General features: G+C 54.3%; 2 protein-coding genes across 13 annotated transcripts in view; one reads left to right on the top strand and one right to left on the bottom strand.

Annotated features, from left to right (window-relative positions):
* The first annotated feature begins 645 nt into the window (after nt 1-645).
* Nucleotides 646-10,267, top strand: CDK2AP1 (cyclin dependent kinase 2 associated protein 1). Its single transcript, XM_040620006.1, has 4 exons — nt 646-767; nt 5,256-5,353; nt 6,930-7,056; nt 9,513-10,267. The coding sequence occupies exons 1-4, from the start codon at nt 713-715 to the stop codon at nt 9,578-9,580; spliced, it is 348 nt and encodes a 115-aa protein (XP_040475940.1). The 5' UTR covers nt 646-712; the 3' UTR covers nt 9,581-10,267.
* Nucleotides 10,268-11,843: 1,576 nt separating this feature from the next.
* MTRFR (mitochondrial translation release factor in rescue) overlaps nt 11,844-20,409 on the bottom strand; it is a 13,519-nt gene continuing 4,953 nt past the window's right edge. For 6 of the 12 annotated variants that reach the window (XM_008688815.2, XM_040620004.1, XM_040620005.1 and 3 more), the window contains 3 exons: nt 15,687-15,837; nt 13,732-14,036; nt 11,844-12,069 (listed from right to left, as the gene is read on the bottom strand). In XM_008688815.2, coding sequence (XP_008687037.1) covers nt 11,851-12,069; nt 13,732-14,036; nt 15,687-15,774 — 612 coding nt within the window. In that variant the 5' untranslated portion in view covers nt 15,775-15,837 and the 3' untranslated portion in view covers nt 11,844-11,850. Of the gene's footprint in view, nt 12,070-13,731; nt 14,042-15,686; nt 18,128-20,409 lie in introns of those variants that run through there. The other 6 variants (XM_040620003.1, XM_008688818.2, XM_008688819.2 and 3 more) reach the window with 4 other exon arrangements.

The following is a 20,409-nucleotide window of genomic DNA, read 5'->3' as shown; positions in this document are numbered from 1 at the left end:
ACAGACAGGGACACGAAATTTATTTGAAATCAATGTCAAGAATTGGTTGTTCTTATTCTGGGGAATGGCCAGACTTCGGCGTCTGGAATGATCTACGTGCTTAAAAATACCACTCGCCACCATTTTCTCCAGGTAATTTTCCATCCCTGCCCCCACATCCAAGGGGGAAAAAAGTAATTCAGAAATCCTACCTAGCTATTAAAAAAAAAAAATGGAAAGAAAGAGACGAAGCGGTAAAATAGCGAATCTCTGGGCGCTGAGAACCTAGAAGAAGAAAGGGACCCACGCGGGCCTTGGGCGCCGCCGGGACCCAGCCCCCCAAACTTTGCCAAGTTGCGGGCGCCGAGCTCGGCCGGAGGCGCGGGGCGCGGCCGCGGGCGGAGCCGCCCCCTGACGCCGGGGCCGCGGCGCGCCGGGCCGCCCCCTCCCGGCCCGGGCCGGCCCCGCTGGCTCCGCTCAAAGTTTGCGGCCGCCCCTGCGCCCGCCCGCCCGATGTATGGGTGATATACTGCAGCGGGTGTCAGGGTGAGGGACGGCCATATTTGCCGGTGCGGCCCGAGCCGTCAACAACAAAAAGTGCGCGGGAGCTCGGCGGGCGCACGGACGGGCGCTCGGACGCCGGGCCCGCCTCGCCGCCGCCCGGCCTCGCCGCCGCCGCCGCCCTCGCGGGCCTGGCCCCGCGGCGCCCCGGCGCGCCCCGCCGCTCGGGGGGATGTCTTACAAACCGAACTTGGCCGCGCACATGCCCGCCGCCTCCCTCAACGCCGGTGAGTGAGTGCGCCCCGCGGGCCGCGCGCGCCGCGCCCCAAGTGCCGCCAAGTTGGGGCCGGCGGCCGCGCCCTCGGCCCAGCTCCCGGGGGGCAGGGTGGCCGGGCGCCGGGCACCGGTCGAACCCGGGCAGCGCGGCGCCGCCGCCAATGTCCGGCCCCGCGCCGCCCAAGTGTCGCGGGCGCCCGTGCCGCAGCAAGGACTCGCGGGCCGGGGGCCGGGGCCGGGGGCGCGGGCGGGCACCGCGGTCCCCCCCACGCCGGCGGCCGAGGGATCGTGGGGAGCGCGGCGGGCGAGGGCGGGGGAGGCTTTTCTCTGCTCCTTTTTCCTCCGGCTTTTGGGCGGCTCGGCGAGGGCCCCTGCCGGCGGGAGTCGGGAGCGGCCGGGCCACGCTGGGCGCGGGGCGCGGGGCCCGGGCCGCCCTTGGGGAGCAGGGGGTGGGGGGCGTGAGCCTGGGGCTGGGGGGGCGGGCTGCAGGGGTGCATGCGAACAAGGCCAGGCCAGGCGTGGGCAGGGCGGGGGCGGCGCGCGTGCCAGGTGCAGGCGCCCCAGAGGGTGCGGGGCCGCTGGGGTCACCCGCGGTGCAGGGGACTCGATCGTCAGTGGGGGCTCGGCCCGGCGCGCCGGAGCTGGGGTGCCCAGAACGCGGCACGCCGGATATCCCCTCAGGCGTGCGCGGAGTGACAGAAGTTGGAGAAGACCCGGGGCTTCTGAGTGCCTGCGGGCGGCGGGTGAGGGCGGCGTTTCAGCGCAGACCCCGCATCTCGGAGCCCCCAAGTCTGGGCTTCGAAGGCCCCTTCTGCGGAAGCCGGGGGTGGAGGGGCGTCCTCTCCCTTCCCGGGGGCTGGAGCTGGGCGATCCCAGGAAACTCCTCCAGAAGTTGTCAGGCAGCTTCAGGCTGTGTCCAGGGGCTTGCCCCAGGGATCAAGGGAGACCTGGGGTGGGGGAAGGAAGGTGGGGAGGTTAGGGTGTGACCGGCTTTTCCCCTTGTCTGGGTCTTTCTCCTTTAGACACTTGGTTGGAAATAGACTTCCAAAAAAGCAGGCGCGTTGGAGGGGGGAGGGGGCAGAGGCCTTGTGGGGGAGGGGATTGGCCTTGCTGGTCAGAAATGCCACGTTGGCAGTTGGCCGCAAGTTTTGGGCCTTGTCTCCAAACGTTGACTCCGTAACTCCAAAAATCTGAAGAGGGACCCAGAAAATCAATCGGAATATATGAATATGTATTTTAACTTATAGGACACAGATTTGGGGATTGGAAAGGGTTAAAATTCAGGTTGCGGGTGGGGGCAAAGTTGAATTGGTTAAATTTGGCGTCTGCGTCCCAAGAGCAAACAGCCACGATTTTCTCAAACGTTCTCACCACCTTTGGGGTCTGCAGACCTTACAGAGACAGGCTTTGTGGCCCAGATAGGATTTCTCATCTGTCCCTGGGGTATGCAGGGTAGAAGGTCTTGCTGCCAGCCTGGATACCCCGGAAATCTCAGGCCTGGCCTAGTATAGTTGAGGCAGGTGCCCTAAAGTGGAACCTTCAGGGATTGGGGTCAAGTGACAGGGGCGCCCACTCAGGACCCCTGAAGCCCTGTGCTGGGCTGGCTGGCACCTGTGCACAGGTTTTCTTCTATGGTGATTTCCAGGAGGACTGCTGAGGTCCCCAGATACCTGGTGCTTTGGTAGGGGGGCGCGCCCCTCCCCATGGACCCTTTAGAAAGCCCCAGTCTCCCCCTGCCATTTGCATCCAAGATGGACTCTCCGCTGCCGCTCCTCCGGCTTCCTTGTCATCATCCCTCACGCCCTCCAGCCCTGCCTCCTGCTCGCGGGTTGCCAAGCCGCGGCCTGGCCGGCGGTGGCAGTGGCGGAGTTAGACAAAGCCCCCGCCTCCCCGCCGGAGAGCACATCCCCCCCCCAGGCGCCCCAAGTGGCGGGAAGGCCGCCAGCTCCCCAGGCCCAGGCCGCTCTTTGTCTGGCGTGGGGGCGGGGAGCTGCGCCTGGCCCCAGGAGCTGCTGGCCTCTGCCAATCCCTCCCTCGGCTCCGGGCCCTCCCTGGTCCCCGCACACTGCGTGCATTGTCTGTGATGCTCAGCGCCCGCCGTGCTCACGCCCAGTCTGGTTTTCTCCCTGGCCTCCTGCAGCCGGATGCACTGGCCCTGCCTGTGTGTGCCGGAAGGAGTGGGCATGAGTAGAACTCAGGGCCCTTCTGTCAACTCTCCTCAGGGCCGCACACCTACCCCCCCCTTTCAACAGAGTAAGAGACTGGCACTGACACAGAATTGGGGTCACCTCCCACGTCACCTGGTGATGGAAGGGCAAGCCCTCAGCTGTTGCCCAACCCTTCCCCCAACGCAGACCAGGTGATTTCTCCTCTCTCTCTCAGGCCCCAGCCCGAGACTTAACCCTAGCCCCATGGAAGAGTGGGATCTAGAGCCTTTAGACATTCTGTTGGGAATCATTGCCTCAAACAGATGGAGAAACTGAGGCCCAGAGAGGGAAGGGTCTCATCCAAGGTCACACAGCCAGACCGACTCCTGGTCCAGGCCCTGGTCTGTAGGAAAGCAGATGGGACAGGAGGCAGGGAGGCGAGAAACAGTGATGAGCAACGAGAGGCGAGGGCAAAGGGTGGTGCAGGGAATGCACACCTGAGGCCCCCTCACCCCCTGCCCAGGAACCGGAGTCCCCTAGACACTGTGCTGCTCTGCAGGGGTCCGCACCCCCTGGTCTTGCCTTCAGCATCCTGGCCTTCCAGAGAGCTGTGATGTCTTGTGGTGGTCAGGACTGGAACCCAGGTCTGGGGCTGCAGCGACCACACTCACTGCTCACATCAGAAGGTTCAGGAAGTTAGGGTTTGGCTGCTGTGGTGAAGGGTGCTTGGGGGGCACCCACCCTGCCCCATTCCTGTGCTCTGGCCACTGCCCATCTGTGGTTGCCTTGGATGGAGGTCACAGACATGCTAGGAGTTCAGCCCTGTGCTGAGCAGTATATGCCCGTAGCCCGGGTGTATTATTGTTCCCCCTTTAGAGGCGTGGCGACTGGGGCTACCAGTGGCCCGGTGAAGTGCCCACTTACCAGCTTAGAGGTGACAGAATCCATGTATTCCTGACTGGGCATCCCACATTTGAGCCTGAACCGGGGCCCCCGGGTTGGGGTGGGGGAGGCGAAATCCAGGGCAGGCCCGAGAGCAAGGAAGATATCTTGGGTACAGAGCTGCGCCCAGTTCCTGGACAGAGGGACAGGTGTCGGGGTGCCAGCCTCTTCTGCAGCGTGTGGCTCAGGAGAACACCCACCCGCTCCAGACTGTTGGTCTCTTTACGGCGAGGGGCTCCCGGGCTCCCCTAGGGCCCCTGCCACTCCACCAGCCGGAGCTGCTGAGCGTCCTCTCTCCCCTTCCCCTCCCCTGCTCACACCAGATGAGCAGCTGGTTGGTTTGGCCGGCCTGGCACCAGCTGTCCGTCCCCGGGGCCAAGTCTGCGTAGTCCGCCGTGTGCTTGAGAGACCGTTTGGCTCTGGGGGCGGCAGGCAGAGGGGGAGCTGCTCCTCGGCTGGGCGTGGAGGCAGGCGGGCGGCCGCCGAGGAGGGCTAGGTAAATTCTCCATGGTTACCGCTGTTTGTAATTCTGCAGGACATCCTCTACCCGCTAATGGCCACTTGGACGCCATTACGGGTCTGCGTGCTTCCAGCTCCTGAGCTGCGGCCGCGAATTCCCTGCTGATGACTCCCCGCCCCCCATCCGGGAGACTCCATTCTTAGCTGGGCCGGTCCCCACGTGGTCCCTCACAGCCGAGGGCCAGTGTGTCTGAGTGTTGCAGTCCATAAACGGGGCCTTATTCCTCCCCTCTTTGGACGTGAGCCACCGAGGCGTAGAATCGGACTGTCAGGAATCCTGTCCCCTCCTTGGGGAGGGAACCGCAGGGGCTCAGGGAGACTGAGAGGCTACTGAGGACACACAGAGAGACTGTGACACACTCCAGATCGCTGACTTGGTGTCCAGTGACCCAGTCTCCAGCCAGGGTTAGGTCTCAGAGCCTCTGAACTGCCTCTGTCGGCCTTAGCCTATGTGCAGCAGGGACTTGGGCATGCGGGACGGGGACCAGCCTCAGTAGCAGGTGGGCTCTGTGGCAGAGATTTGGCTCTAGGTCATCCGTGTCTGCGGAGCAGGACCCAGGGAAAAGGGACTAGCAAGGATTAGGCCAAGAGTAGCAGCAGATTTTCCTCATTGCTGCCAGTCCTGACCGCAGGGTGGGAAGGAGCCCGTGATGGATGAGCGGTGTCCGCGTGCTGCTGCGTCTGAAGAGTGACCTCCTTGCTCCATTTTCCTGTCATCTGGGCTGAGCGTCGGCCATCACCAAGCTAGAGGACAGGAGCAGGGTCTCTGTCCTATGAAGACAAGAGAACACTGTTTGTCATGCGTCCCGGGTAGGGGGACTGTCGCCGGACCCAGAGTCCTTGCTTTGGGTACAACCACACGATTCCTGATTCTTCTCTTCTCTTCCACAGCTGGGAGCGTCCATCCACCCTCCACCAGTATGGCAACGTCCTCGCAGTACCGCCAGCTGCTGAGTGACTACGGGCCGCCATCTCTCGGCTACACCCAGGTACGGTGAGGGGGGGATGTGTGGCGGGAGGGGCTCTGGGGCTGGCCTGGGCACTGAGGGGACGTGCCTCCCACCATCCGGGGAGGAGAGCTGCTGGGACAGACGAAGGAGTAGAAATGATGGAGTGGAACAGTCGTCTCAACTTCCTTAACCTATGGCCCTGGCTGGCCTCAAGTCTCAAGCCTCGAGGCATCAGAGCAGAGGGGGCAGGATGGTTCACGGGGGGCACTGAGAGATGGGGGCGGGGGGCCCAAGGAGAGGCTGGAAGGCCTGAGTGCTGCAGGTCCTGTGGGGCCACCACCCACGTGTGTCCCTGTGGCGGGAGTCTCTCTGCTGGATTCCTCAGATCCTCTGAGCCTGGACAGAGCAGAGGGGACCCTGTTCCTACTCACTCCCCACAAGGTCGTGGCCCCAGCAAAGAGGAGGACAGGGCCCATATCCTCCCAGAGCCCAGATGTGCTTCATAGGGAATGGGGGCCCTTGAGCCAGGCCGCAGGGGTTTCTGTGTGGTTCTGCCACTTACAAGACTGACCCTTGCTTGGCAACCTTGCAGAGACCCGGTTCCTCACCATCGAGCGGGGTCAACGCTGCCACTGGCCTCACTGGCTGTCGCCGGTGGAGGGACCTGGCCAGGCCCCCGCCTTGGTGCCTGCTGGCCGTAGCTGCCGTCGGGTTGTCTGCCATCATCGGAACGCGGCCGCATTCTGGGGTTGCCACGGAGGCTGGCCCTGGGAGGGGGTGGTGGCCGGCCATGCCCCGCCAGGCCGTTCTGTCCCAGGAGCAGATGTGGGACCTGGAACGGGACCGCCGGAGGAAGTGTCGGTGGGAGGAGGGCGAGGAGGACCGCCAGGCCAAGAGGCGGCGCCTGGAGGGTGCTGAGGAGCTGGGCAAGGACAGGAGGAAGGCCCTGGAGGCCAGGAGACAGAGGCGGCAGAGGAAGAGGGAGGAGCAGGCGAGGGCCTTGTGGGGGGGCCTGCGGGGACCCCAGCCTCAGTCATTGGGGTGCTTACTTGAGCTGTGGGTGGGGGTCTAGAGAAAAAGGGGTTTCGTGGGGTGGGCCCTGCCAGCGGGGGTAGAACGGGTGATTGAAACACATTCTGTGTTCTGTCCAGATGGTCTTTGGCAATGATTTGTGGTCCTGCTGACCCCAAGACACGGCCACTATCTCGTCCGCTTGCTCTGGACCTCCGTCTCCTGGGATGTCCTTGAGCACCTGCCTGGGTTCTAGGAAATACCCACTGCTTGCCGAGACAAGCCAGTCCTCCTCCTTTGTCTTTTCTCATTTGTGATGATAGAAGCCTTCTGGAGGCTGTTAGTGGTTTCCTTGAGTGTAGGACAGCAGAGAGGCCCAGCTCTCTCAGAGGTCTACGGTTATCTCTCGGGGTGGACAAGCCTGGCCCCAGCAGAGGCAGCAGCTCTGGGAGCCTAGGCCAGGCTGCCCTGCCTCCAGCAGCTGCCCCTGGGCGGGCTTCTCCGTGCCCTGCCTTGGCTGTGGCTGGCATGTGGTGCGGTCCTGACCGTGGCCTTGGGGTCAGGTTAGGGTTCAATCGCCGTAAACTCTTCCTTCTGATTCTAGGGAACAGGGAACAGCCAGGTACCCCAAAGCAAATATGCCGAGCTGCTGGCCATCATTGAGGAGTTGGGGAAAGAGATTAGACCCACTTATGCGGGGAGCAAGAGCGCCATGGAGAGACTAAAACGAGGTAAGTAGTGGGACCCAGACTCCCCTGACGGGTGCCGCCTCTGCGGCGCGAACTGTTGTGAGAGATTTTCAGGGTGTGGGGGAGTCCCCTATGCCCCAGGGGCTCCCGTTGTGTTAATCCCGTGTGGAAGCATCCGCAGGGGCAGGGGTGGGCCGTCCGTGGGATGTAGGTCGTTCTTGGGATCTGACGGGAAGGCCTCGCGTGCCTCCTGGGAGGGTCCGTATGATTTAAAAAAGGAATCTTTATAGCCCAGATCCTGCAGCTTTGTGTGTTGCCTGCTCTGCTCCTGGTGGCTGGTGCTGGTCCCAGGGAGCCGCAGGAGGCTCAGTGCGCCGGGCTTCCTTCTCTGGGCCGGTCAGGGACAAGGAGCCGGGAGGTCCTGGGCCCTGTGTTGCCCTCTGCCGTCAGCTCTTTGGAGCGGAGCCCTGGCTGGGGTGGGGGGTGGGGGGTGGGGGCTATGGGTCTGTCCTAGTTGGGGAGAGAGAGCAAGAACACTCTGAAATTCCTTTGTGATGGGGGGGGAGGGGGGAGCATGATGTCACAGAAAACCGGTGACTCACGTGAGGACGTGACTGGCCAGCTGATTTCAGGGGGAGGTGAAATCGGCTGCCACCTTGCGAAGTCCCTGGGGTGGAGGGGAGAAGAGGATTTCTGTTTTGGAAGGTGGCAGTGCAGAGCAGCAGGCCTAGGTGCGAACTGAATTTCAGAAGGGATCTGGTGTTTCTGAGGAAGGTTGGAGAGGCAAGTCTGGAGTAAATCTGGGGCGTAAAGGGGAGCTGCCGCGGAGGCCATGACTCCACAGTGGTGGGCGAGGCTGACCCTGGACAGGCCCCGGCCCGCGGCAGTGGGCTTCCCTGGTATTTACGAAGCCTTCGTGGACAGAGAGGCTGGACCCGGAGAGGGTCTGGGGAGAGGTGGGGTTTACCCCGACCCACCCCAGGGGGCAGGTGGGCATCGCTCTGCGTGCGGACCGCTCTTTGGAGGCAGGGAGCAAGACAGTCCTGGCAGCTGGAGTTCTGGTTACCCAAGTGGAAATCCCTGGGAAGATGCTGGACCCCGGAGTCTAACAGGCAATCTGCAGTCACCCAAAAAAGCCAGCGGGTTCAGGCCACCGATGGATATGCCTCGTGATGGCTCCGGGGCATGTGCTGCGTGAGCAGCTGGTCCCACGGTCACGCTGACCAGTAGCCAAGTCCAAGCTAGCCAAGTTCATGTGGTAACAGGGCGAAGAAGGGTCATGAAGGGCACAGGAGTGTCAGGCTCATGGTGGATAAGTCAGCAAACTATAACTGATAGGCCAAGAATGGTTTTTAGTTTAGTTTTTTTTTTTAAAGATTTTATTTATTTATTTGACAGAGATAGAGACAGCCAGCGAGAGAGGGAACACAAGCAGGGGGAGTGGGAGAGGAAGAAGCAGGCTCTCAGCGGAGGAGCCTGATGTGGGGCTCGATCCCGGAACGCCGGGATCACGCCCTGAGCCAAAGGCAGATGCTTAACCGCTGTGCCACCCAGGCGCCCCGGTTTTTAGTTTTTAATGGTGGAAAATGATTCTGTGACATGTGAAAATAGTCTGCAATTCCGACTTCAGCCTGCATAAAGAAAGGGTTATTGGAATATGGCCACACCCATTGCTGCTTGAGTGATTCTGACAGAGCCCACGTGGCCTGCAAAGCCCGAGATATTTACCGTCTGGCCTTTTCTAGAAAAAAGTCTTTTGAAGCTCAGAGATAAGATTTGTGAGATGTGGACACCTGCGTGACTTGGGGATGTCATTCCCGGTGCCCTCCGGCAGTCCTCTCCCTGGAGTAGATTCTCTGTGTCTATGAAACCGAGCTCAGTATCTTACGGCGTTCACTAAAGGCCACAAAAACAACAACAACAACAACAAAACAAATGCAACAACCAAACCATAACCAGCAAACCAGAGAGAGAGAAGATGGGCAGGGGAGTGATAGGGCAGAAGGGGCTCCCGGCACCCGGCGGGCAACCCCACAGCGGACCAAGGTTGAACGTAAATGATCAGTCTTGCATCCTAACTGTGCAGGCTGGACACTGGACAAGCCCTTTCTAGAACTTAGAATATGAAGAAGCCAGAGAAAAATAAGGATTTGAAGTCCTGGACTCTCCACAGTGGGTCAGGCTTAACGAAAGCGGGTTGGAGACACGTCTACTTCGTCCTCTGACATCCTGACACGCAAAGAGAGCTTGCCGGCCGGCCTGTGTGTGCGGGAAGGGATTGTTAGGAGCCACAAAGAGGAGTTTGGGCTAGGAGGGAAGGCCTTCGAGGAGGGAGGGGCCGCTCACGTGTTTCCAAACCGCTGGAATCCCGGCCTGGTTTGGATGCAGGTCCCGAGTTCCTTCCAGGGCGAGGGCTTTTCAGCTGGGTAATGAAGGGCCCTCTTCCTCTCCTGGAGTGGGTTCTGCTGGACGGTCCTCAGCCTCTGCTTCTCCTCCAGGCATCATTCACGCCAGAGGACTGGTTCGAGAGTGCTTGGCGGAAACGGAGCGGAATGCCCGATCCTAGCTGCCGCTCAGCGCGGAAGGCTTTCCATCTTCGTCGAGACCAGAAGTTACAGCTCATCTCCCATGTTCACATGAAACTCTTGTTTTCAAAGTGGTAACAGTTTGGTTTCTCTTCCCACGACCCTCCCATGGTTCATGAGGCTCTGAAATTGAGAAATATTTTGCAGTTGACTAGGATTTACATTTTAAATAGTTAGGAATTACCCAGGGTTTTTTGTTTTTTGGGTTTTTTTTTAAGCAGATTTAAAAGATGCACGTAAAAGATACCTATCTCACGGCAAAGACCCCGGGTCTGTTACCCAGATTGTTCTCCGTTCTTTTTCATAAGCTAGTACAACTCTGAGGGTTGGTTGGTTTGTTTGAGTGCATACGTTTGCCACATGGTGTGGATCCCGCTTAATGTACCTTCCTTTGTGCTTAAGCATTTGCTTGCATGACTATTAGTGCTTTGAGGTCAATTTAAAAAATGCACAAGTTATAAATACAGAAGAAAGAGCAACGTACCAAACCTAACCTAACCAGAACCTCCCCACCCCCACCACATTTTCCTACTAAGACTGTGTGTGGATTTCAGTTCTGCTTTTCCTGGAAGTTGATCCCACATCTGGAAGAAAATGACTAAAACTGTTTGCATCTTTGTATGTATTTATTACTTGATGTAATAAAGCTTATTTTCATTAACAATTTGTATTAAGGTGTGGGTTCCTTGATTCTTAAGTGTTTGTTTTTTGTTTTTTAAGTGGTATTTTAAAAAACAGCTTCTCAGGGGCACCCGGCTGGCTCAGTCACCAGAGGAGCAACTCTCGGTCTGGGGCTTGTGAGTTCGAGCCCCACGTTGGGTGCAGAGGTGACTTAAAAATAAAATCTTTAAAAACAAAACAAAACAAAAAAACCCCAGCTCCACTGATGAGAGTGAGAGATCCCTGTCATAGAGAGTTTGCCCACGTGGCCCCAGAAACATTCTGTGTGCCGATTGCCAGAACCACTATGGGCTGAGGAAGGAAGGCGCTTGCCTCGTCAGAAGGTGGGGGTCAGACGAAGGTGCGTTACGGTGCCTCGTAACCGTCATGGACTTCGGCGTCTGCCGGGGAATAAAGCAAGAACAGTATTACTGATCTTGCCCACTGCCTGCCCACAGTGAGGCCATTCTCAGCTTCCAGTGCTTGTCCCGTGAGCCTTTCCGGGGTGTTCCAGGAATCTGTTTCTCCTACAGGCAGCCACTGAACTCCAGTTAGCTACCTCTGGTGCGCAGATTCACAACTCAGGTTTCTGGAAACTCATAAATCTACTTGTAAATCAGTACATAGGGAATGTCGTGTATTTTTTCAATTAAGCTCTATGCCCGACATGGGGCTCAAACACACGACCCCGAGATCGAGAGTCCCATGCTCCACTGACTGAGCCAGACAGGCGCTTTAAAAATGGCACTAATGTTCGACTCCATTCCACAGTTTTCCAAAAAAAATGGACCTTCCTTATTAATATTAATTTTTTTCAAAAAATTTTATTTTTAACCTTTGATAATAAGACAATCACACAAGTGTGTAGCTTAACAAAATACGGCGACATCCTTCTAACTACCGCCCACGTCCAGAAAGAACTTTCTCAGCCATCCACAGCCCTTCTGGGTGTCCTATCATGACGACCCCTTTCCTCCCCACGAAAAGTAGCCGCTGTCCTTTTATAGTAATGACTTCTGCGTGTCTCTTTATAAAAGTTTTACTCTCAAAATGTGCGTCTCTATTCATCACAGTTTAATCCGCCATTTAAAAAATTTTGATTTAAAATGTTAAGTCTGTCAGAAATACAGAAATGCTAGAGTAATGCTTGAGACGGAATGGAACTCCCCACCATTATTCCTTGGAAGCATCTGGCAGGTTTCTTTAAAAAAAATTTTTTTTAATTTATTTTTTAGAGAGGGAGTGTGCAGCATGAGCGGGGCGGGGGGTGTGGAGGTGGAGGGAGAGGGAGAGAGAATCTCAAGCAGGCTCCATGCCCAGCACGGAGCCCGATGCGGGGCTTGATCCCACGACGCTGAGATCATGACCTGAGCTGAAATCAACAGTCGGACGCTTAACCGACTGAGCACCCAGGCACCTTGCATCTGCAGGTTCTTGTTAGAATCTGCAGTTCTTTCAGGGGCGCCCGGCTGGCTCAGTCGGAAGAGTGTGCGACTCTTGATCTTGGGATCGGGGTTGTGAGTTCAAGCCCCACGTTGGGTGTAGAGATCTTAAAAACAAAACAACAACACAAAACATCTTTGGTTCTTTCTCAGTGGACGTTTTTACTCGATTCCCAGAGTTCTTTCAGGAGCTTCTTTTTTTCTAGGGTTTCCTTTGCTCTTTTTTTCCTCTCTTGCTTTTTCTTTTCTGCCTCCTGTTTTTCTTTGTAAACAAGACTGTGTTCACCATTGTAGAAAATATCCACTTTCTCTTGTAGGATTTTCCGAGCGAGCTTTCTGTTCTGATCAACCGATCTTGTCTGATGGCACTGCAAGAGATGATATTTTATAATGGGAAAGTTTGCTCTGGACAGGACCTCAGAAATTGTGGAATTCAACCTAGTCGCTCTACAGATGGGGACAGGCCCGAGAAGCAAAGCCACTCGTCAAGAATCCCAGTGAGTCTGTGACAGAACGAAGACCATACGCCCTCCTTCCTGCCTCTTCTCGGCCTTCACCTTGCCCCACCCCCAGCTGTATTATGTGGCTTTCTCGGTGATGGTTTTATAATGAAGAGTGTTGCTTTGTTCGGAAGCAATGATAACCTTCAGATAATTTTGAAAATATCAACTGATAGGTCTGGCTTATGGCCAGGGAACAAGCCCTCTGTCTGCACCCTTTATAAACGTAAAATGCTGTCTCAGGGAGGAAGACAGCATCTTTACTATTAGTCAACCGTACGTTGATTATGTCAAACCTGAGTTATTAAGGGCGAGTGCCTTGCAAAGCTATTTGATAAGCAATTCTGTGAAATTAAAGCAAGAGAAGAGGACCGAAAGCAAATCTGCAGTAGTTTATAAAACAGTTAAACAAAAATCCTGTCAGGTTTCAGAATTTTATGTGTTGCTCATGAATGATGCTTTTTTCCAAGGAGGAAAACAAAAGTGATTGAGGTTTTAACTGATAGGCTCTTGGCTTGGAAACTTGGCAGTGAAGAACTGTTGTTAGGAGCACAGACGTTGGGCTTGGTCTGGGTTGACGCCTGCAGCTGTAGGATCTCGGGCAAGTTACTTAACCTCTCTGTGCCCGATTCCACACCTGTACCATGAAGACAAGGCGTAAGGGCTTGCGAGGATGACGACTGACTGCGCGCGGAGCTGCGCGGACCAGGGCCTACCCTGTCTTTGGAATATGGAAACCCTGCCCTGCTGTCTCTGTCCTCTGCTCTGCTGCTCCTAGGGCCCTCTGGTGCCTCAGAAAGGACTGGCAGTTCCACTGAGAGGCGGCGGGGCCACTATTAACCAGGAAACGGGAGACAGCATTTCAGTATTGCCTAGGGGTTCGGGGTGCATTGAGAGCTGGGGACACTCTGATCAGAGATTGGTTTTTAGGTAAAGAAGGAAGATGCCCCCGGGGCAGCCACGCCTCACATTTTTATCCTGAGGGCTGGAAATGCTCAGGGGGCAGGTGTCACATTTACCAAAGAGGGGACAGAGGGACACAGCCAAGCCACTGAGGGCTGGGACTGCTGGCAGACACTCGGGGTGAGATGCCCGGGGACCAGAGCCTGGGCACTGCCTGCCAGATGCCAGGCCAGTGGGTGTCCCCCGGCTCCCAGGGACCCCGGAGGCTGCTGGGGCTGTGCCGCCTCAGGGCCGGACTCAGAATCCGCAGTGTCCGCCGCTGCCCGGGGCCACGATGAGAACACACGTCAGCCGAGCACCGCTGTCACTCACAGTGCCCTGAGCCCTGGGGGACCCCCAGCGGCCTTCCTCCTCTACCTCTTTTTTTTTTTTTTTTTTTTTTTTTTTAAAGATTTCACTTATTTGAGAGAGAGAGCGAGCACGAGCAGAATGAGGGGCAGAGGGAGAAGCAGACTCCCCACTGAGCAGGGAGCCCAATGTAGGGCTTGATCCCGGGACACCATGACCTGAGCCGAAGGCAGACGCTTCACCAACTGCGCCCCCCAGGCGCCCCCCTTCCTCCTCTACCTTGACGACGATGCCCGAGGGGACGTGCTTCAGCACCACGCAGTTGCTGGTTTTGTTGGTGGCCTGGCCCCCCGGACCGTGCCCTTTCACAAACTGCTCTTCAAGTTCCCTCTCCTCCAGGGCAGGCAGAGCGGGGCGGTCCTTCCTGCCCGCCGCCGGGACCGCAGTGACCGCTCGCGGGGCCAGCAGCGCCCGCTCGTCCCGAGGCCGGAGTCCCCACGGCGCTGTGCACACTCTGAGCAGGGCTGCAGGCCAGCGACAGGAAGCGGGGGGACTCATATGGAGCAGCTCTGCCTGTTCACCACCTGAGCTGGAGGAAAAAAGACAGCCTTTCAGGAAGATGCGTTCGCCCTCGGAATTGCACTGAAGGTTCTAGGACAACCTTTTATAAACCGGTTCAAACGAGGGCCACCCATCGGTCACGTGGGGTTTTTAGGAAGTTAGTGGAGACAGCAAGGCATAGCCCCCTGCAGCCTCGGGGCATCTCCCCCGATCTTCGCTGCATGAGCCGCCCTCCCAGCTGATAAATATTTTCCTATAACTGAAAATATCTTCGAAGCACCCAGAAGCGCTGCTTTCTCAGGAAGGAGAGGGTTTTGAGTGTGACATTCAAAAGAACAGGGCTGTAATCCGATAAAGCAACACTAAACAGTGCATCAAGCAAGAATTAGGATCTGAGTCAAGTGACATCATTTAAACGTTTGAGAATCTTTGAAATCCAAATGTAAAGACGACAGTATGCAAGTCTATTTTATAGCTGAGCTTACACGGTCTGACACAGTAAATATCACTATCAATCAATGTCATGATTGTTGTTTTTCAATGTTTCCAGTTTCACGGATTTGAATAGGAACATCTGTTCCCTCAGACGCACTGCCAATAACAGGATCCAAGTGGTGCTCATCCCTGGAACGTTCGAATCAACTGATTTTTATGAAGGTGCCTGCGTGGTTCAAAATGCCACGCGAGGTGTCGTGAGCGATGTGAGGTGGAGCGAGCGAGCCTCTGTCTTCATGGAGCTTAGAGTCTAATGAGGGAGAGATGCTAAAAGAGGAAGCAGTATTACCCATTAGATTTAAATAGCTACTCCAGACGTAGCAGAAGGCTGACATGTCTTAGCTGACAAGTGAATGGGATAGAGAGTAACAGCTACCAGGACACGATGAATCCCACGGGCCTTTGCTTCCTTCCAGGGGAGGAAGGCAGAACAAGCGGACAGGTGGTAGCTCTTTTCAAAGATGGGTAGCCTTTGCCAACAGGGACAAGTCACAGTGTGGGCCTGTCTTCTTACCTGGAAAATGGGTGAACAAGCCCTTCTCTGCCCATCCTGCACAGGCTTAAAGATCAGAGAAAAAAAAAAATTCTGGAAAGAGCTTTTGTTGAATACCTTTGAAGGCATGAGACTGAGTTTTAGCAAAATTCCTGTCACCTGGGTGGATTATGGGAACGATGAACGTGCCACTCGCTTCGTGCTTCTTGATCCAGGACGACGTAGGTGCTAAAAACAGATGTACTGCCCTTTTTAACACCTGCTTCCTTTGAGGCTCTAAATAGCTGCTTTTACCATTTGAAACCTTGTCCATTCTAGCTGCGGGCCCCTGGTCTCGAACCTAGGTAGAGCTGGTGTGTACCTAGGCCAGCGCCCTGAGCCAAAAGCAGCTGAATCACGCGCCAAGTGACTTCAGCAGGTTCGCTCTCAGCTCATTTACGTCCCGCCCCGAGTCCTGGCTGCTAACTTCTATGAGCTCATGCCGGCCCCTAACAAGCTCGGAGGATGCCTACTGCACACGCGTGCTACTGGGCACCGCTGCCTTGTAAATATGTACGTTTCTGCTATTCTACGTGTATCTCTGAGTAACCAGTTCAGCTGGTCCCGAGACGATCCTGGTCATCTTTAGAACAATACGGTATCCGTAATCTCTCGCTCTATGGAGAATAAATATAATGAAACGTACTTTTCAGGCCTGATGCCAATGCTGATTGTCCATTCTGTGGCTGACGTGATGGTCTAAACTCGTAGCTTCTTTCTGAAAAGTGTGGCATTCGGGATGTGTGTCAGTCCCAGGGGGGCGACAATTAACGTGGTGTTGGTAAGATGCTCGGTGGCTGTGAATTTTGAAACAGAGCATGTCAGGGAAAGTGGCGCTTTAGAAAACTCGTTTTGTTTATTGTGTGTCGAGTCTTTCGGAAGTATGCTCGGGAAAAGATAAATGATAAACACCGGCACTTTTCTGAAATCACTACAACAAAGAACCCGCTCCCCTGTAAATGATTAAGTGAATGAGACCCGAGTCGATGTCCAAAATGTCCCTTCCCTTATTTCTGCTTTCGATCCACAGAACAAGATTCTTTTGTGTACCAGACAGCATCGAGTCGCTGGATCAGATTGATTACAGAACGCGAGCCCACGGCCTCCCTCGGGGGTGTCTCTTCCGCTAGTTAGTAAATCCGATCAGGCAGGACAGCACGAGAATAGAGTGCGGCGACAAAGAAAGGAAGTGAGTCTGAGACGAGGCGAAACTCCCAGACAAAGGGCGGAGAGGAGAGTGCTTTTATCAGCGGCTTTGTCCCTGGCCTGCTGTGTTTCAACTCTCTACCTTTCTGTCCTAGTTCGGGGCTGACACGCACACTGGAAGGTCTCCCACCCAAATGGAGTTCAAGAAGGTCCCCAGTGTTCAGTTACTGGCTGCTTTGTTTAACGGCTAATTCCAACAGCCAATCGGGCGATTCTCAATAGTTCTTGTATCTCTGGGAGCTTTGGCTCTCCTCCAACGACTGCTAAAAATGACCAGCGCACCCATGGTTCCACTTCCCCAAAGCCCAGGGAATACGGATTGGGTTTCAGTTTTTGTGATACCCACAGAGCAACTCAGAAGTCTTCAGGGGACGATAAAAGCGGCTCAAATTAGAGCTCATCGTGACATTAAAAAAGAGCAACAGAAAAACAGTGACAAGAGGTGCTGGTAAGGGGAAACTGGGAGTCAGGACAGTGTGCTCCAATTCCTTTGTGCGAGCGTGCGCTTCGATTTGGGGCTGGCTCTCCACCCTCACTTCCCCTCAGCCCTGCTTTTCCTCTGAGGACGCATCTGCACTTCACAGCCTGACTGCGACTTGGCTTCAAGCCTCTCATTGTCCCCGTCCCTTCCCATTTGGTCAAGTCAGAGATGATAGGTGTGAGGGCTCTACAAAACGGAAAGCTAATTTGTTCAATGAGTATTTTCAACATCTACCATGGGCCTCGGGGAGCCCGAGGAGCCTGTGGCATAGAAGAGAAATTAAAGATGCCCCCAAATATGATCCGTGCTAATAGCCCAGGATGAGAACAGGCTACAGAGCAGTGGTTCTCTGACTTCCTGTGTCCCTTAGTCACTTGGAGGGCTTGTTACCGGGACTCAGGGTCTGCATTCTGGTAGGTGCCCCCTTTTCTGACCTGGACCACACATTCCCTCCTCAGGCCCCCCCAGTCAGCCCACGCCTAGGAAGACGTCTGGCTGCAGGGACGGTGTACGTAGAGCTCTGGAACGTGGCCCGTGGCTGCAGCAGTCGGACGTACACTAGACGCAGCAAGGTGAGGCTCATTTCTCCAGCGGATCTAACGCTCCGGAGATGGGGGAAGGGCATGGTCATGTGTCCCCGAGAGAGAGAAGGATCTCTCAATCTATTTGCAGGAAGTCATAGGATTTCAATCTCTGGACTCACCTTCTGGGTGCCACGTGCCCCAAATTCACTGCTTAACTATTTTTTTTGAGAGAGAGAGCTAGTTTCTCTTGGCCACAACTTTCGTGTTACCTCAACCTTGTAGAAACTTCATCAAATCCAACCGAAGGAACAGATGTGGAGACGAACTAAAATGGGGGTGCTTTAGGAAAGATGACTGGCAAAGCTCTCACCGTGCACATTTTCAGGCGCAGACAAATCCCCTGGGGCTCCTGTTAAACAGAAGACTACTTCACTGGGTCTAGGTGGGGTCTGAGACTCTGCATTCCTAACCAGCTCCCAGGTGAGGCTCTTGCCTCCGGGAACCACAGAGTGTCATGGCCAACAGCTTTGAGCAAAGGTGCGTGCTTGTACGGTGGCTCTTAGGACTGTCCGACTACTGGATAGAAGCCCTAGAACAATGATGGCAAAGACGGAGATGAGGAAGGTGGGGAGGAGAGTAACGGCGGGAACAGCAAACATTCATAGGGAAGAATGATATAAATATTGATTTGAGCTAACAGAAGGTGAAATGGTAACAAGGGGATTGAGAAATGGGGTCATCTGAACAAAGGACACCAATTATGTTGTTTCTGTTACATCAGTGTTCTAGAACAGCGTTGTCCAATAAGAACATAATGTAGGCCACGTGCGAAATTCTAAATTTTCTAGTAGTCACCTTAAAAACAGTAAAAGGGGGGGTGCCTGGCTGGTTGGTGGAGCGCGTGACTCTTGATCTTGGGGCTGTAAATTCGAGCCCCACGTGGGGTGCAGGGATGACTGAAAAAATCTTTAGGGGGGTATGGGTGGCTCAGCCAGTTAAGTGTCTGACTCTTGATCTCAGCTCAGGTCTTGATCTCAGGGTTGTGAGTTCAAGCCCCGTGTTGGGCTCCACACTGGGCGTGAAACCTGCTTAAGCAAAATTAAAAATCTTTAAAAAATTAAACAGTAAAAAGAACCGATGATGGGGCACCTGGGTGGCTCCAACGGTTAAGCGTCTGCTTTCGGCTCAGGTCATGATCCCAGGGTCCTGGGATGGAGCCCCCCATTGGGCTCCCTGCTCAGCAGGAAACCTGCTTCTTCCTCTCCCACTCCCCCTGCTTGTGTTCCCTCTCTCGATGTCTCTCTGTCAAATAAATAAAATCTTAAAAAAAAAAAAAGAAAGAAAGAAGAAAGAAAGAAGTTGAGGCCAGAATTGTGGAGTGCTGATTACCTATTTGGTCATGGTCCTGTTTCCCCTTCTACAACAGGAGATAAAGCGACAGGTCTCAAAACAATGACCTAATCAATGGTGAAGGACCAAACACTGAACTCGAACAGGCTGATGTGCAGCTTTAAAAAGACAAAATGGCCAGCTGATGGCACCAGAAGCCGAGGGAGAGAATGATTTTCTGAGAAATGCTTAAGCATAATCCATGTTTCTTTTTCTTTTATTTAATGTTATATATATTTTTTAAAGATTTTATTTATTTATTTGACAGAGAAAAAGTGCGTGCACAAGCAGGGGGAGCAGCAGGCAGAGGGAGAGGGAAAAGCAGGCTCCCCGCCAGGCAGGGAGCCTGATGTGGGACTCGATCCCACTGGGATCATGACCCTAGCCGAAGGCAGATGCTTAACGGACTGAGCCACCCAGGCGCCCCCATAATCCATGTTTTGGTGCTTGCTCCCTATAAACTCCGTCTAGCCATCCTCCTGTTCTGGGTGGGCTGGAGTCTTCTGGAGGACTGGAGCACCTCCCAGAATGGAACTTTCAGGGGCTGCGGCCAGGCCTGAAACAGACTGAGTCCTTTCCTGGGCTTGGGGGTTCGTGCTGAAGATAAAGCACCTTTCACTCACAGGAAGTGTTGGCAGAGTTATTTCTCAAATCAGACAACCATCATAATAGATTGAGCAGGAAATGCCATGCTGGAGACTGCTTTGGGTCTGGTCTCAGTTTAATAGGCTCCCTGCTGCAGAGTTCAAGTGACAACTAATGAAGCAGATAAAGAGAAAAGCTTTCTATTCATACAACACTAACACCCCATTCAGTGTTGCTTTTTTTTTTTTTAATACAGAAAACTCTGAATCCACAGAGAATTACACCTGTCCTATTTGTGTGTGTCACTGTGATTTTCTTCTATTTACGGCATCTAACAGGAACTTTATAACTTTTATCAACTACACTGTTAAAATAAGACAGAAACACATAAAAAAGCAGCAGTAATAACACTCTACATGTCCTTCAATTCTCAGTGCCTCTATTATCATGAATGATACCTTATATTTGTTTAGGACCTAAATGCTCTCAAAGCACTTTCAAATCCATTATCGTATTTGACACAAATAAAGAAAAGGGATTATCTTAGGAAGACTTGGAAGAACATTAGATATTCCATTTTTTTACACGAAACTTAGCCTTTCTACCTTTACCTTCCATAATATCTCTAGATCCCTCCTTTCCCCACCCTCTTAAAAGTGTTAGCTCATTTTCCTCAACTTTCTCTTCTGGAATGTTCTTTTCTCTCTCTCTTTTTTTTGTCCCTGAAAGGCCACACTGCTCTGTAGTCCCTATCTTGGCTTCATGATTTACTCACTGTGCAACTCTGGCCACGTTTCCTCATCTGTAAAGTGGAGGTAATACCACCTAGGGTGAGAAGAAAAACGTACATGTCTCCACATGTAGAGCCCTTAGGGGTACTTTGGATCCCTAAACTATAAAGCTGAAGAACCTTTGACTAACACACCACATAAATTGTGGTCTTATCCCATAAACCTAATCTGAAACTGATTATTACATAGGCTTTTAATTTTTATTATTTTTTAAATATACATTTTTAAATATTTATTTAAGAGACAGTGAAAGCAAGAGAGATCACAGAGGGAGAGGGAGAAGCAGACGCGCCCCGAGCAGAGAGCCTGATGTGGGGCTCGATCCCAGGACCTTGAGATTAGGACCTGAGCCAAAGGCAGACACTTAACCAACCGAGCCACCCAGGCACCCCT

This window comes from Ursus maritimus, unplaced genomic scaffold (genome assembly GCF_017311325.1).
Source record: "Ursus maritimus isolate PB19 unplaced genomic scaffold, ASM1731132v1 scaffold_33, whole genome shotgun sequence".
In the NCBI taxonomy this organism is placed as follows: Eukaryota; Metazoa; Chordata; class Mammalia; order Carnivora; family Ursidae; genus Ursus; species Ursus maritimus.
Note: the sequence above shows the minus strand (reverse complement) of the source record. Positions and strands in the feature narration are given on the sequence as shown.

What these genes read in the sequence shown, in the direction of transcription:
- CDK2AP1 (XM_040620006.1), top strand. Translation starts at nt 713, where the DNA reads ATGTCTTACAAACCGAACTTGGCCGCGCACATGCCCGCCGCCTCCCTC. An exon ending in CATCTCTCGGCTACACCCAG is followed by an intron (nt 5,354 to 6,929) that starts GTACGGTGAGGG and finishes TTCTGATTCTAG; the next exon opens with GGAACAGGGAACAGCCAGGT. An exon ending in CATGGAGAGACTAAAACGAG is followed by an intron (nt 7,057 to 9,512) that starts GTAAGTAGTGGG and finishes CTTCTCCTCCAG; the next exon opens with GCATCATTCACGCCAGAGGA.